Genomic DNA, 13,998 nt, shown 5'->3' on the forward strand with positions numbered 1-13,998 from the left:
AACAACAGCACCTTGTCTGTGTTAGAGCCTCCATTGTGTTTATCATGGACCTGTCTAATTACTGGGAAACCTTCTTTTGACCTCTTCATCAGACTCTGCGCCGAGACATGAAGAATGACTCAGGAACAGCAAATACTCAGTCGAGTATCTCTGAACACGTTTAATTTGTGAGTTTACAGCATTTTCTCCGCCGTGCTCACTCACGTGGTTCGGGTACGAGTTCCACACGCTCCGGACCTGCGTTAAAGTCCCGCCGCCGTTTGGTTGACATCAGCGAGCAGCTTTCTCCACAGTTTAGGCACGATTGAAACCGAAACGGGAGACTGTCTAATGCGGGACATGAGTCTCGATTTGAGGGACACATGAAAAGTAATGAAAATGCGGGATGCCTGGTCACCCTAAACCGGGCTGTAAACATGTTCATTCCTGCTGTTGTTGGGATGTTTCAACATAGGAGGCTATGGGAATTTGCTCTGCGTTAGAGCCAGCGCCTAGTGGAGTAGGAGGGAACTGCAATTTCTGTCTCTTCCCTCTTGGCTTCAGGCCTGGGCACCTCAGGTTCCTCCTTGGGCTGAACGATTGAGGATTTTCTTCAAATCCCCAATAAGCAGATTATTAAGAACGTGCGGTACAATTTACAAACATGACAGGACATATCATACCATCTCAACTATAAAATCTATTAATCTAATGATGCAATGAAGAAAACTGATGGTAAGAATTACTTTCTAATGTATTTATTAACAAAACAATGCATGAGTTTTCCCAGCATTCACCGTTAGAATTTCAGGGTTGGACCTTCCAGACATGCGCTGGTCTCCACTTCACCGGGCCGTTTTCCAGGCCATCATTGGGAACTTTCAGAGTACCTGAACAGGGGTAGGTACTGCAAAAGGCTCGGTGGAGTAGCTAAACCTAACCTTTGGTTAACTCACGGTAAAATTGTAACTCGGTAAGGAATTACATCAGCAAACACTGTCCAAAATAACCAGCATTAGAGAAATTAGATGAGTTGCTTATGAGGCAGAATGGAAGCACAAGCAAATGAGCATCATTTACACCACTTTAAAATCACTATTATAACTCCTAACACTGACAAACCCAGTAGAAATCCCCCCCCAAAACAACGTAATTCACATGGCTTTGTTGTGCCACAGAGCGCCATAAAAAAGGCATTGAAGGCTGCATTTTACATCACACAGCTGCTCTCTGTCCTATACATGCATTAAATTGCTGTATTTCAACAGAATGAAGCTTTTAATGTTACTGTGGACGCTTTTTGGTGCTGATCAGTAACATCACTCACTGCCAAAGCAGTAGCAATATGCGGACGTCTGCATATTCCTGAGAATGGTAAATGGCCTGTATTTGTATAGCGCCTTCTTAAGCTTGGTTTATGCTTGACGCATTTACTTTCCGCTTGGTGATGCGGCTCGCAGATGGAACGCGCTTCACAACTTGCAGCGTTTATGGTTCATGGGGCTTGTCTCTGCGGTGAGCCAATATTCTCCCAAACTGTAGGGGGCAGCATGGAGCTCTACGGCATGCATCCAACACTACACCATAGTAGAAGTAAAAATTAATGTTGTTTACAACATGGCATTCCAGCATTTTTTTAACAGCGTCCTCATCTTTTCCGACAGTGCGAGCTATTTCTCTCCAAGAATTATTAACAACATGTTGATCACGGTGATTTTTGAGAGCTGAATCATACAAATGTCTGTATTTATGAACCTCTGCCATACTAGTTCTTGCCAGTCCGCCATGTTTTTCAGCGTCTGACCGTCCGCATGGTTAGAAAATTTCCTAGGTGCGCGTTGCGGAAAGTTGGGGCCGTGCGGCGGCGCGGTGGAGGGGCGTGGTTGTTAAAATGACTTAAGTTTGCCGCGCGGAGCTGTGCAAACCTCGTGGACGCGTCAAGCATAAACCAAGATTTACCCCAGTTTCACACTGCAAGCATCAGTGGAACAGAACGGCAGTGAAGCGGCACCGCTTCAAATAGAATCCAATTATAGTTTAAAGAGTGTTTCAAACCAGCCGCGACGCGGCAATTTTCAGGCGCTTCCCAGAAGCGGCATGCCGCGCCGCACCGCTACAGATGGGATCGAGTTCTATTTTTTCCGCAAGCCGCTTCTGGGACACGTCAATTTCCGCAGTTCACATAGTGAACTAGTAAAATCCCTGGTTATTTTCAAAATAAAATGCAACTTTGCTATGTTACATATAACTTACGTCAGCACGTGTGACAGAATGGCTTTGTTTACCACCAGTTTCTTGTGAGAAGTGCAACGGTGTGATTCTCAGCAAGTTATAGAAACATGATCTCCTCTTTGTTTCCTCTTGGATGGCAAATCGCGGGGATTGTGATCTCTCGACGAGGATGGATGGCGGAAATCTCGAGGGAATTCGTTGTCTGGCGAGGAAGGTGTCGGAAGTCTCGAGAGATTTTAGAATCTCATGAGTACAGTGAGACGGGGGTTAGGGTTAGGTTATGGTGCCGGCTCTTTTAGCGAGGAAGCCGTGCCGTAGCCAAGACTCTTCCGGTGTGAAAAGGACCGCTTTGAAGTTCGCGGGTGAGCCGTTCCGCTGCCGTCCCGTTCCACTGATGCTTGCAGTGTGAAACTGGGGTTAGGGTATGGGGTTAGACCTGTGCCAAAACCGCACGGGTCCACATCGCGCGTGTGAATGGGACTCGCGAGTGAAAATATACACAGCGAGAGGTCATTTGTGCACTGAGAGGGAGCAAACTGTGTCTGTGAGCGCACAAGGATGTGCACAAGTGACAAACCTGCGTGCGCGCGTTGCCAACGAGCACATGGCAGAGGAAAACGTGCACGCGCGGCAGCCTCTTTGCGCGCTCGGTTTCTGACTCCGCTCGCTCGGTTGTTTAGGGGTTTTGGCATTCTGGAGGCGTGGCCTGTGGCAGATCTTTTCTGTCCTCTGATTGGTTAGTTTTGCCCGCACTTTACCCTCTACCTCACTGGCCCATTGGCTTCCTATCGGACCAAAATTATGGGAGCTATATAAAAAAATCTGATATTCAGTAGTTGTTGTCATAGCTCAGCTAGTAGAGCGGGTGACTCTCCCCCCGGAGGATCCAGGTTCGAGTCCTGGCAAGGAAAATTGAGTAGGTGTTATGCTATTTTTTCCTAATTCCTGTGATATTATTTTACAGTTGTGACCGTTCAACTGTCATTAAACGTCCGTTTGCTGGGCAGTGTTTTAAAAAGCGCACATAAGCTAGATGGTTTTAACCATATAAAATTATATTTTTTGTGATTTTTTTGGCACGGGTCTAACCCCATATTAGGGTTCTACAACCCCACCAAGCACTTTACAACACAATCAGTCATTCACTCATTCACACACCCATTCACGCTCTGGTGGGGATGAGCTATGATGTAGCTACAGCTACAGCGCACTGACAGGCGAGGCTGCCGAGCACAGGCACCACCGGTCCCTCTGACCACCACCAGGAGGCAAGGCAGGTTAAGTGTCTTGCCCAAAGACACAACAGCAGAATTCTCTGGTCGGAGCCGGGATTGAAACGGCAACCTTCCGATTACTGGACAACCCGCTCTACCTCCTGAGCTACTGCTGTCCCAGAAGGTTGAATTTGTATGGTAACAACAGCAATGTCAAATTTCTCATTCCCTGATTACACTGAAGTTCCGACAATGGAAACACACCTAATGTTATACCAAGAATGGATGCTTGGACATTTTCTGGGCCATCTGGTTGTTTATTTTTCTTACAAAAGCAAGCTATACCACCAATATCTGGCCTGTGTATGATGTAGCACCTTTTAGGGTTCCATAACCCCCCAAAGTGCTTCACAACATAAACAGACATTTGCTCATGCACGCACTCCTGGGTTCTAGAGGAGCAATTTTATCAGAGAACAATAGATCGTCCAACCCAAGTGGGCACCAATGTGTCTGTTTAAAGATGTCTTTTGGCAAAATCTTTGAGCGCTCTCAAGCAGAAGGATTCTGTCCTATGTGAACACTTGTGTGACTGCTTAAAGTTGTTTTCTCTCTAAATCTTTGACCACAAAGCTCACATGCAAAAAGATTCTGGCCTGTGTGGATTCTCATGTGTCTTTTTAAATTTGTTTTAAAACAAATTTTTTTACACAAAACTCACAGGCAAAAATTTTCTGTCCTGTGTGGACACTCATATGACCAATTAAATGTATCTTCTGGCTAAATCTTTGTCCACAAATCTCTCAAGCAAAAGGCTTCTGTCCTGCATGGATAGTCATGTGATTGTTTAAAGTTGTTTTACGGGTAAACTGTTGTCCACAGTGCCCACAAGCAAAAGGCTTCTGCCCTGCATGGATAGTCATGTGATTGTTTAAAGTTGTTTTACGGGTAAACTGTTGTCCACACAGCCCACAGGAAAAAGGCTTCTGTCCTGTGTGGACACTCAGATGATTGTTTAAAGTTTTTTTACGGCTAAACTGTTGTTTACAGTGCCCACAAGCAAAAGGCTTCTGTCCTGTGTGGATATTCATGTGATTGTTTAAAGTTGTTTTACGGGTAAACTGTTGTCCACAGTGCCCACAAGCAAAAGGCTTCTTTCCTGTGTGGATATTCATGTGACTGTCTAAACTTATCTTATAGCTAAATCTTTGACCACAAAGCTCACAAGCAAAAGGCTTCTGTCCTGTGTGGATATTCATGTGACTGTTTAAAGATGTTTTGTGACTAAATCTTTGATCACAAAGTTCACAAGCAAAAGGCTTCTGGCCTGTGTGGACTCTCATGTGTCTGCTTAAATTTGTCTTAAATCTAAATGTTTTTACACAAAGTTCGCAGGCAAAAGGTTTCTGTCCTGTGTGGACAATCACGTGTTTGGTTAAATAGGATTTTCTCTCAAAAGTTTTTCCACAGTCATCACAACTAAATGATTTTAGTTCTTTCTGGACTTTCCTGCTTGAGTCTACATGTTGATTCTCTCTAACACGTTTTTTATTAACCAGACCGACTGAAGAACTTGTTGCTGAATGACCTGTCACTCTCACATGTTTCTGGAGAGAGCTCTTGTGAATAAACTGTTTACCACACTCAGGGCAGCTAAAGGCCTTGTTGACAGCCTTAACATCTGACTCAGAAGACCTGCTCGCACTCCAGTCATTATCTCTATTTTCAGTTTCGGGCCCAAAATCTGACTGCTCAGAGTCTAGATTCACATCATCCTCTTCATCATCGCTAACGTCAGTCTCTGAAGAATCAGATGTTTGTTCATGGGGGTTCAGATCTGGGTTCCAGCTAACTTCTGGTCCTCCACCAGTTTCTGCTGTCATCTGGTCAGCTGAGCTGCTGGGTGAAACATCTCTGTCTTCTATCTGCTGCTGATGAAGCTGTGAGACCAGAGGTTTCTCTTCATCATCCTCACTCTTTATAGTAACTACAGTGACTGGGAACCTGGCAGCATCAGTCTCCTCCTTCAGATGGAGCTGCTCTCCCTCCAGACTGGTCCAGAGTTCCTCCTGTTCCTCCTTTATGTGGAGGTGTTCTGGGTCTTGCTGGTCCTCACCAGGAGCTTCTTTAACCAGCACCAGCTGTTGAACATCTGTAGGAAACACAGAAACATGATGTTAATTACTGACCACAATGACTTTCACACATACGAGTTTTTTATTGGTTAGTGCAGAAGTCACCTCTGGCCACTAGGGTGTGCTGTGATCAAACCTCGAGGGAAAAAAGGTGTATTCAGGGACGTGCCTGAAGTCACGTACATGTGACTATCCCTGACTGTACATACTGCTGCCTCTCATTTGGATTGCTGCTGCTCAACCATCATACTGCTGTCTAGCTGTAAGTGTTCACCTGCTTGTTAAGCTAATGTAATGGTCACACTGTCAGTATGCATGCTAAGCTGCGCTGCATTTGTTTACCTATTTTATCACATTGCTTAGCTTTGGTCTTCAGCCCATGCTGCTGCTTCACTCTGCCGTTAGCTTCTGCTCACTCAGCTTTGTATGTCACAGCAGGGCTCCTTCATCCTTGTCAATAAAACCATTTGACATTGAGGAGTGTATTTCCTTATGAAGGAGCCATGGTGGTCGTCAGATGCTCCGTTCCAGCCTGCACGTTCGCCACCGACGACGTGTCCGAGGCTCTCACCGTGGCGCTGCTGGCAAACCGCGGCCTGGCCCATCAGAGCCGGACCGAACCCACTGCGCCCGTTCGGGCCCCGGGCCTGCCTGGCCCTGCGCTGGATCGACCGAGTGGATGTCGGCATGTCCATCGAGGAATGGAACGTCTTTACACGACGCTGGGACCACTTCCGCGCTGGCTCGGGCATGGGTGATGCCCAGACCCCTTCCAGCTGTTTCAGTGTGCCGATCCGGAACTTGGGGACAGTTTGCTAAAGGCTAACCCGGATGCTGCAACTGGACCGGTTGAGACTCTGCTGGCTGCCATGCGCCCTCTGGCGGTGATACCGGTTGCCACATGCGTTCTCAGGACTGATCTGCTTCAACTACGCCAGGATCGTGACGAGCCCTTTCGTGCATTTGCCGCCAGGGTGCGTGGCAAGGCAGAAACCTGCGCCCACAACGCTGTGTGCGGATGCGGGCAGTCAGTTGACTATTCTGATCATATTATTCGTGATGTACTGATAAATGGGATTAATGACTCTGACATACGACGGGACATGTTGGGGACTCATGATGTTTTGTGTAAGTCTGTGAATAATATTATAGCACTGGTGGAGAACAGAGAAATGGCTCGCAACGCCCTCCCCTCCTCCAGCCTGTCAGCTATGCCCTCGTTCAGGCGCAGACAAGCTATGCCACCATCAGGGCCTGCTATCTCTCCGGCCCCACCAGACAGGTCTGCTAGGGCTATATGCCCTGATTGTAAAGTGTCTTTCTGTGTTTTTTCTGAGGGATCTCGGGGTTGGAACACCAAGCCTCATCAAATGTGTGCCGACTGCTTCTGGGCCCGGATTTCACCTCGATAACGATGAATGGACGATGACTACAGGTATGTGCAGAAACAAAAGTTGTCCACTAGATGGGGCTAGTACATGAGTCGCATTTTTACATGACTCAAGGTGGTACAGCTTCTTGAAGGGACATTAACTTGCCGACCTGCATACATCTTTTCATTTTTTATTATTGATAAGAGTCAGAAATTTTGATAACGATACATTTTTGATTTATTGCCCAGCCCTACCCAGCTCTATCTGTCGTTCCCGCCGGACGACCACATGAATCTCAGACTGTCTCTCTGACGTATCAAGATGGATCAAATCCCACCACCTCCAACTAAACCGCTCTAAAACGGAATTACATGTCATCCCAGCGAAACCACCCATACGGCACAACATCTCCATCCAAAACGATTCCCTGTCTCTGGCTCCTTCAAAGGCAGTTCAGATCTTGGGCGTTGTGATTGATGACCAGCTGACCTTTAAAGATCACGTCGCTCCTTCATGCCGCTTCACGCTGTACAACATACGAAACATCAGACTGTACCTAACACGATATGCCACCCAGCTGCTGGTGCAATCTACCGTCAACTCCCTCCTCGACTACTGCAACGCCCGTCTAACTGGTCTTCCAGCCTGGACTGTGAGACCTCTTCAAATGGTCCAGAATGCAGCGGTGCATCTGGTATTCAATCAGCCTAGAAGAGCACATGTCACCCCTGTTCATTGAGCTCCATTGGCTACCGCTAGCTGCTCGCATCAAACTCAAATCACTAGCGCTAGCATACAAAGTTCTGGATGATACGGCTCCCATCTACCCGAATTCTCTTGTAAAGGTTAACGTCCTGACCCGGCCGCTCCGGTCATCGGAGGATCGTCGGCTAGCAGTGCTGCACCACGCTCAGGACAATCCAGACTTCATGTGGAAGAACAGGAGCTTCCTTGTAGATTTACAAGAAACTCCTGAAGACCCTGCTCTTCAGAGAGCATCTTCTAAACTAGGACCCTCCCAGCACCTGTCCCCCTCTCTACTGTCCACTCCATGTTCACGTCCCTCTATGACTGATTCTACTGCCTCACTGCCACCTAGGACTGACTGATTGTTGTTAGCCTCAAGGGCAACCTGCCGCTTCATCATCAGCTGTAAGTCCCTTTGGACAAAAGCGTCTGCTACATACATGAACATAAACCAACTGGAGGCTCCTCCTAACGGTAGGTGTGAATTTCAGCCACCAGTGGGTGTGTTGGGTCAGTTCTGCTGGAGGTGGGCCACCGTGGGAAGAGACCACACTCAGAGCAGCTAAAGTTGAGTCTTACCATCTGACTCAGAAGATCTGCTCTCATTCCAGTCTCCATCTCCAGACCCAGGGTCTAACAGCTCAGAGTCTAGATTCACATCATCATCATCATCCTCTTCGTCATCTCCACTAACGCCAGTCTCTGAAGAATCAGATGATTGTTCATGAGGGTTCAGATCTGGGTTCCTGCTAGATCCTGCTCCTCCACCAGTTTCTGCTGTCATCTGGTTAGCTGAGCTGCTGGTTGGAACATCTCTGTCTTCTATCTGCTGCTGATGAAGCTGTGAGACCAGAGGTTTCTCTTCATCATCCTCACTCTTTATAGTAACTACAGTGACTGGAAACCTGGCAGCATCAGTCTCCTCCTTCAGATGGAGCTGCTCTCCCTCCAGACTGGTCCAGAGTTCCTCCTGTTCCTCCTTTATGTGGAGGTGTTCTGGGTCCTGCTGGTCCTCACCAGGAGCTTCTTCTTTAACCAGCACCAGCTGTTGAACATCTGTAGGAAACACAGTTACTGACCACTGACTTTATATTCATACATGTGACAGTTCTGTGTAACTGAGATGAAAAAACCACAACATGGACTTCATTCAGACAAAAACACGTTTCTACTCACTTAGAGAGCAGATAAAAAAGGCCTCGCAGCACAACCAGTGTGAGATTTTTACCGTCGACATATCAGCGTAATACTGCCGCCACGGTGTGTCTTACCAAAGCGCCGTGACGGCACGGCGATGAGAGAATGTAGCGGTTCCACCAAGCTTGGTAGTAATATCCCCACAACGCCGGACCTGGAAATGTACATTCCTACTTGGTGTTATGATGACATGAGGTCAGCGATGCTGCAAGTTAGCAACACTGTTTTATAAAAGAGGCTGTTATGAATGAGCAGTGGGCGGAGCCAGCTGTCTTCCAGCACAGAGGGAAGCTGCTCATCTAGCACCATGATCGTAAGTACTTTTGGGCTTTCCGCCCAGCCTTCTGACGGTCCGGCTCACACAGAAGGGTGTTGGTGAGCAGACTAATGCAGGGATCAGCAACCCGCGGCTCTTCCATCATCTGATGCGGCTCTCTGTGCTTGTAAAATAATGAATGGATATTTAAATAAAATGCTTTATATTTTACTGCATTAATTTTACATCTGTATGCCAATTCTAAATGTAAAGATTGTCTGCGTAAACCTGAACAGGTCCAACCCGGTCTTACTGTGAGACCGGGTTGACGCGTCACGCTTGTGCGTAATCATAGGCGCTTCTGAGCTGAAGAGGATGTGAGATTCTGGGATTCTCCTCAGACGGCTCCTGGATGTGTCGCCACATTGGAGACAGGAACAAGCACTATTCAGCCAAAGTTTCATAATCAGGGAACATTTTCTAAGTGACAAGTCTCTCTGAGAGACAGGGTTTGGAAAACAATCGCTTCAGTCGGAGGAATCTTCCTGCATGCACTCTGGTTCTGCAACGCGCTCCAAGCCCCTCTCCACATCTTCAGCTCGCTGTGCACCGCTGTGTGTACGCGCTGACAGTGAGCTGCGCTGAGCGGTGTCCAGCTCAGACGTTCTGATGGAAGTCTTTTCTTGAGTGATTTAGCTACATCTGCGATGTACGTAGAATAAAGTGTCAGTTTGTCTGCATGCGTCGGGGTAATTCTTTCTATTCTTTCTCCGTCAAAATAAACGGTCAAATACGGGAACTATCCGGTCAACACGAACCCTGCTTTTAACTGTTCTGTTTTCTTGTGAAAATATTTGCAAAGAGATATAATTAAACTTGATTACCACCAGAGCCAGGCGCCCTGTGCCGGGATCTCCGTCGCTGTAAATGAGGGAAAAACAAAATGATCGGATCCTTTTCTGACCTTCCCCACCTACAAAGTTTAATTACAACAATCAAACGTGACAGAGCCTGGATTTGTATTCTGAACAGTCTAAACATGTTTTAAAAAGAAACGTATGACAAAAGTGGCACCTGCTCAGTAAAACCACCAACAGGGTGAAAAATATCAAAATATTGTAGCAGAGACGGGCTACAACTTCTGGATCCACTTTATCACAATAGTTTTATTGATTATTGTCTTATGAAAGAAAACTTTGACGTACACAAGCGACCGGTACTGGCTGCTGTCACCTGTTGTGATTGGTTAAATCAGCTCTCTGCTGTCTGAGGGTAGGCCCCGCCCACAACGCCGCGGCTGCTGTGGCTCCCAGTGTTTTCTTTACTGTGGGAAACGGATAATAATGGCTCTTCGATGGGAACAGGTTGCCAACCCCTGGACTAATGTGTCTCCATTGTTGCTGCTTCTCCCATGCAGTGTGAAGGAAGGAGGAAGAACACACCACGCTGCACACAGAGGGTGTTTCTCAATGTCAAGGCGCCTGGCCTTGCGAGGCGATGTCTTGCGAGGCCAGGCGCCTTTCTTGCAAGGACGCTGTCCTTCCTTGGTCCAAGAAAACGGTTAAATGGAACAGACTTGCATCAGGTGACCGCGGCTTCCACGGCGGTCACGTAACGTCACATGACACCGGAGATAACGTGATTTTTTTTACAAATTAGTTTCAATATAAATATATAACGAGCCTTTTACTTTTTAAATTGTGTATATGCTTATTAAATTAAAAATATAAGTGAGTTACTACCCGCTAGCCAACTAAGCTGCAACTACCAAGCAACTAACCAACCATAGATAACTTCTTTGGATCTAAAAAACATTTTTAGTTAGCTGACTTACTATTAAACTTGAAAATTGTCCCCGAAGTAGCTGCCGGCTTCTGAAAATTGTAAGTCGCTTTGGATAAAAGCGTCTACCAAATAAATAAACATAAACACAAGAGGTGTCTTGTAGGCTAGCCTTGGTCAAAAATTACCCACAATACACACTTGTATTTTCAATAAGACGGCGGATCAGAAGCCGGCAGCTACTTCAGGGACAATTTTCAAGTTTAAAAGTAAGTCAGCTAATTAAAAATGTTTTTAGATCCAAAGAAGTTATCTATGGTTGTTAGTTGCTTAGTAGTTGCAGCTTCAGTGGCTAGCAGGTAGTAACTCACTTATATTTTTTATCTAATAAACATAAACACAATTTAAAAAGTAAAAGGCTCGTTATATGTTTATCTTGAAACTAATACGATAAAATATAACGTTATCTCCCGTGTCACGTGACGTTACGTGACCGCCGTGGAAGCTGCTGTCACGTGATGCAAGTATGTTCCATTTAACCATTTTCTTTGACCAAGGAAGGGCCGTGTCCTCGTAAGCAAGGCGCCTGGCCTCGCAAGACATCGCCTCACAAAGCCAGGCGCCCTGACATTGAGAAACACCCTCAAATACTTAAGAAACAGCTTAAGTCTAGCTTCCATTACAACATCTCATCCATCACCTTAAATCACTTCATATCCATTACATGACATCATTCCATTCATACTTGTCATGTATCATCATTAGTTTAGGGAAATAGAAATAAATTCATTTTATAAACTATTTACGACTGTCTGAATTAATGTGAAGTGTGTTTATGGTCCCTACAAGATGTTGTATTTGGTGCGATTTAAGAGAACAAACAATTCTAGCTAATACAGTCAGTGCAGTAAGTCGACTCATTAATGTGAACAAAATATTACTAATACACTTTTTAAAAATTCTGAAAAAAGAAAGAAAAAAATGTTTAAACATAAAGTTAATATCAATAGCTGTTATTGTTATTATTATTGTTATCTGCAAATACAAAAAACAACAGGAATGATGTTATGACCAATCAGAGAAGAGTTGTTCAGAAGAGGGTAAATCCTGCTTGTTTTATTGGCTGAAAGCCTGGTATATCTTACTCCAGCGGGTCCAGCCGTCTCCGACAGAACACGGATATCAGACGACTTTTGGAGAGAAAAAAGGACAATTGTTCAGTTTTGGTGGCTGGCAGTGGACGACAAGACTCTAGGCCAACAGGTGAACCACGTAAACAAACAAGCAACTTAATCCTGTTGTGTGTCTGAGATTGTATATGCATTCGGCAGATGGAGCTAACACTAGCCGCTAGCTTGCTACGTCTCTTAGCGGTCTTTACATGCAACACGTCCACTCGACCAGGAAAGTTAATAATAATCTCCAGGTCAGCATTTAAAACTCTAAAGTACATATTGCTGTATTTGCCTTTTAAAAAGGTACCAGAGCTCCACAAACTTTAATAGAAAGAAACACGTTTTTACTGTGTAAATTCCCCCAGAGTGTCTGGGCTCAGCCCCCAGTGTCCAAGGAACAGGAGACGCCTCTGCACCAAATTAAACACAATAATTCACATCAAACTATTTTCTTACAAAAACACGGTGATACGCTGGTGGGAAAACCCTGTTCATCCATTCATCCATCCACCAGTACCTGTGTCCATGCTGTCCAACACACACACACACACACACACACACACACACACACACACACACACACACACACACACACACACCAGTACCTGTTTCCATGCTGATGGATGATCCTGAAGTGGTAGCAGGTTTTCTTTAGCCGTGTTTAGCTAACAGCTGCAATAGAAACAAAGCAGGAGAGCTGATTAAGATGCTGCTTCAGAACAACGCAGGAGATTAAAGATCCAACGCTTTGGTTCTGATCAGCTGAGGACAGATCCAGTCTGGAAAAGAGGACCTTTGCTCACCAGAGTTCACGGAGTAGAGCTAACCTCTTTTTCCTCCAGACTCACATTCAGATTCGGGGCTTTTCCGTCGGAGAGTGTGAGCAGGATGGATGAGAGAGCGAGCAGCGATCCTGCATCATGACCAACTCAGATGAGCGAGTCTGATAGAGGGAACCTCTTCAGTCTGATGAAAGCAGCAAAACGAGCGCGTTACTCAGAGAGGCCAAAGGAACAGCAACAAGCTAGCTCCGCTAGCAGCTTTCGGTTTCAGTTTCTTCCGGTGATTGGTGACCAGCGTAAAGGTGCACTAGCGCCACCTGCTGGACTGGATGAACATATATTCTGTTCCACAGACCTGTGTTCAGTATTAAATCAGCGGTTTCTTCAGAAGCCCTGACAGAGAGGAGACCAGTAAAATATTACTTTCTGTTTTCTTTCTTTAAACAAACTGAAAAAGATCTTCAGCAGCAGACAAATGGTTTCCGTACAGAATGTGAGAGAAACTTCTGATGTCGTTGATCCTTTTGTCTTTAGTTGAAGCTGCTGTGAGAGGCAAACAGAACATTTAGTGAAGGTGCTGATGTGGGGATTGTTTCATGTAATGCTTGATGAGACCACCAGAGGGCGGTGCTCTTGTTTTCTCCACCCAGAGCCCTGATGGGCCAAAATAAAGAATAGTGTTGATGCTAATGATAACAATATTCCACAAATAATAGACTGAATGTAATAGTATATATAATAAATATACTCAGTATAAATACATCCTACATAAAATGTAGGACTGAAAGTTGGACTTTCAGGTACAGATCATAGTTCAGTCTCATCTTGAAGACTGTGTTTATGTTGTTTCTATTGGTGATCACAAATCAATTCAATTCAATTCAAGTTTATTTATATAGCGCCAAATTACGACAAGAGTCGTCTCAAGGCACTTCACATAATAAACATTCCAATTCAGGTCAGTTCATTAAGCCAATCAGGAATAATGTTTCCTATATAAGGAACCCAGCAAATTGCATCAAGTCACTGACTAGTGTCAGTGACTATACAACAATCCTCATACTAAGCAAGCATGCAGCGACAGTGGAGAGGAAAACTCCCTTTTAACAGGAAGAAACCTCCAGAG

At 45.5% G+C, this 13,998-nt stretch overlaps 1 protein-coding gene across 1 annotated transcript; it reads right to left on the reverse strand.

Annotated features, from left to right (window-relative positions):
• Positions 1 to 721: 721 nt before the first annotated feature.
• LOC107373119 (zinc finger protein 454) lies at positions 722 to 13,135 on the reverse strand. Its single transcript, XM_070548544.1, has 4 exons — positions 12,894 to 13,135; positions 12,696 to 12,762; positions 8,260 to 8,736; positions 722 to 5,577 (listed from the first exon to the last, which is right to left on the reverse strand). Exons 2-4 carry the CDS (start codon positions 12,703 to 12,705, stop codon positions 4,229 to 4,231), a joined length of 1,836 nt encoding a protein of 611 aa, XP_070404645.1. The 5' UTR covers positions 12,706 to 12,762; positions 12,894 to 13,135; the 3' UTR covers positions 722 to 4,228.
• Positions 13,136 to 13,998: the final 863 nt, after the last annotated feature.

The sequence above is a fragment of the Nothobranchius furzeri genome, chromosome 2, assembly GCF_043380555.1.
Source record: "Nothobranchius furzeri strain GRZ-AD chromosome 2, NfurGRZ-RIMD1, whole genome shotgun sequence".
Classification (NCBI taxonomy): Eukaryota; Metazoa; Chordata; class Actinopteri; order Cyprinodontiformes; family Nothobranchiidae; genus Nothobranchius; species Nothobranchius furzeri.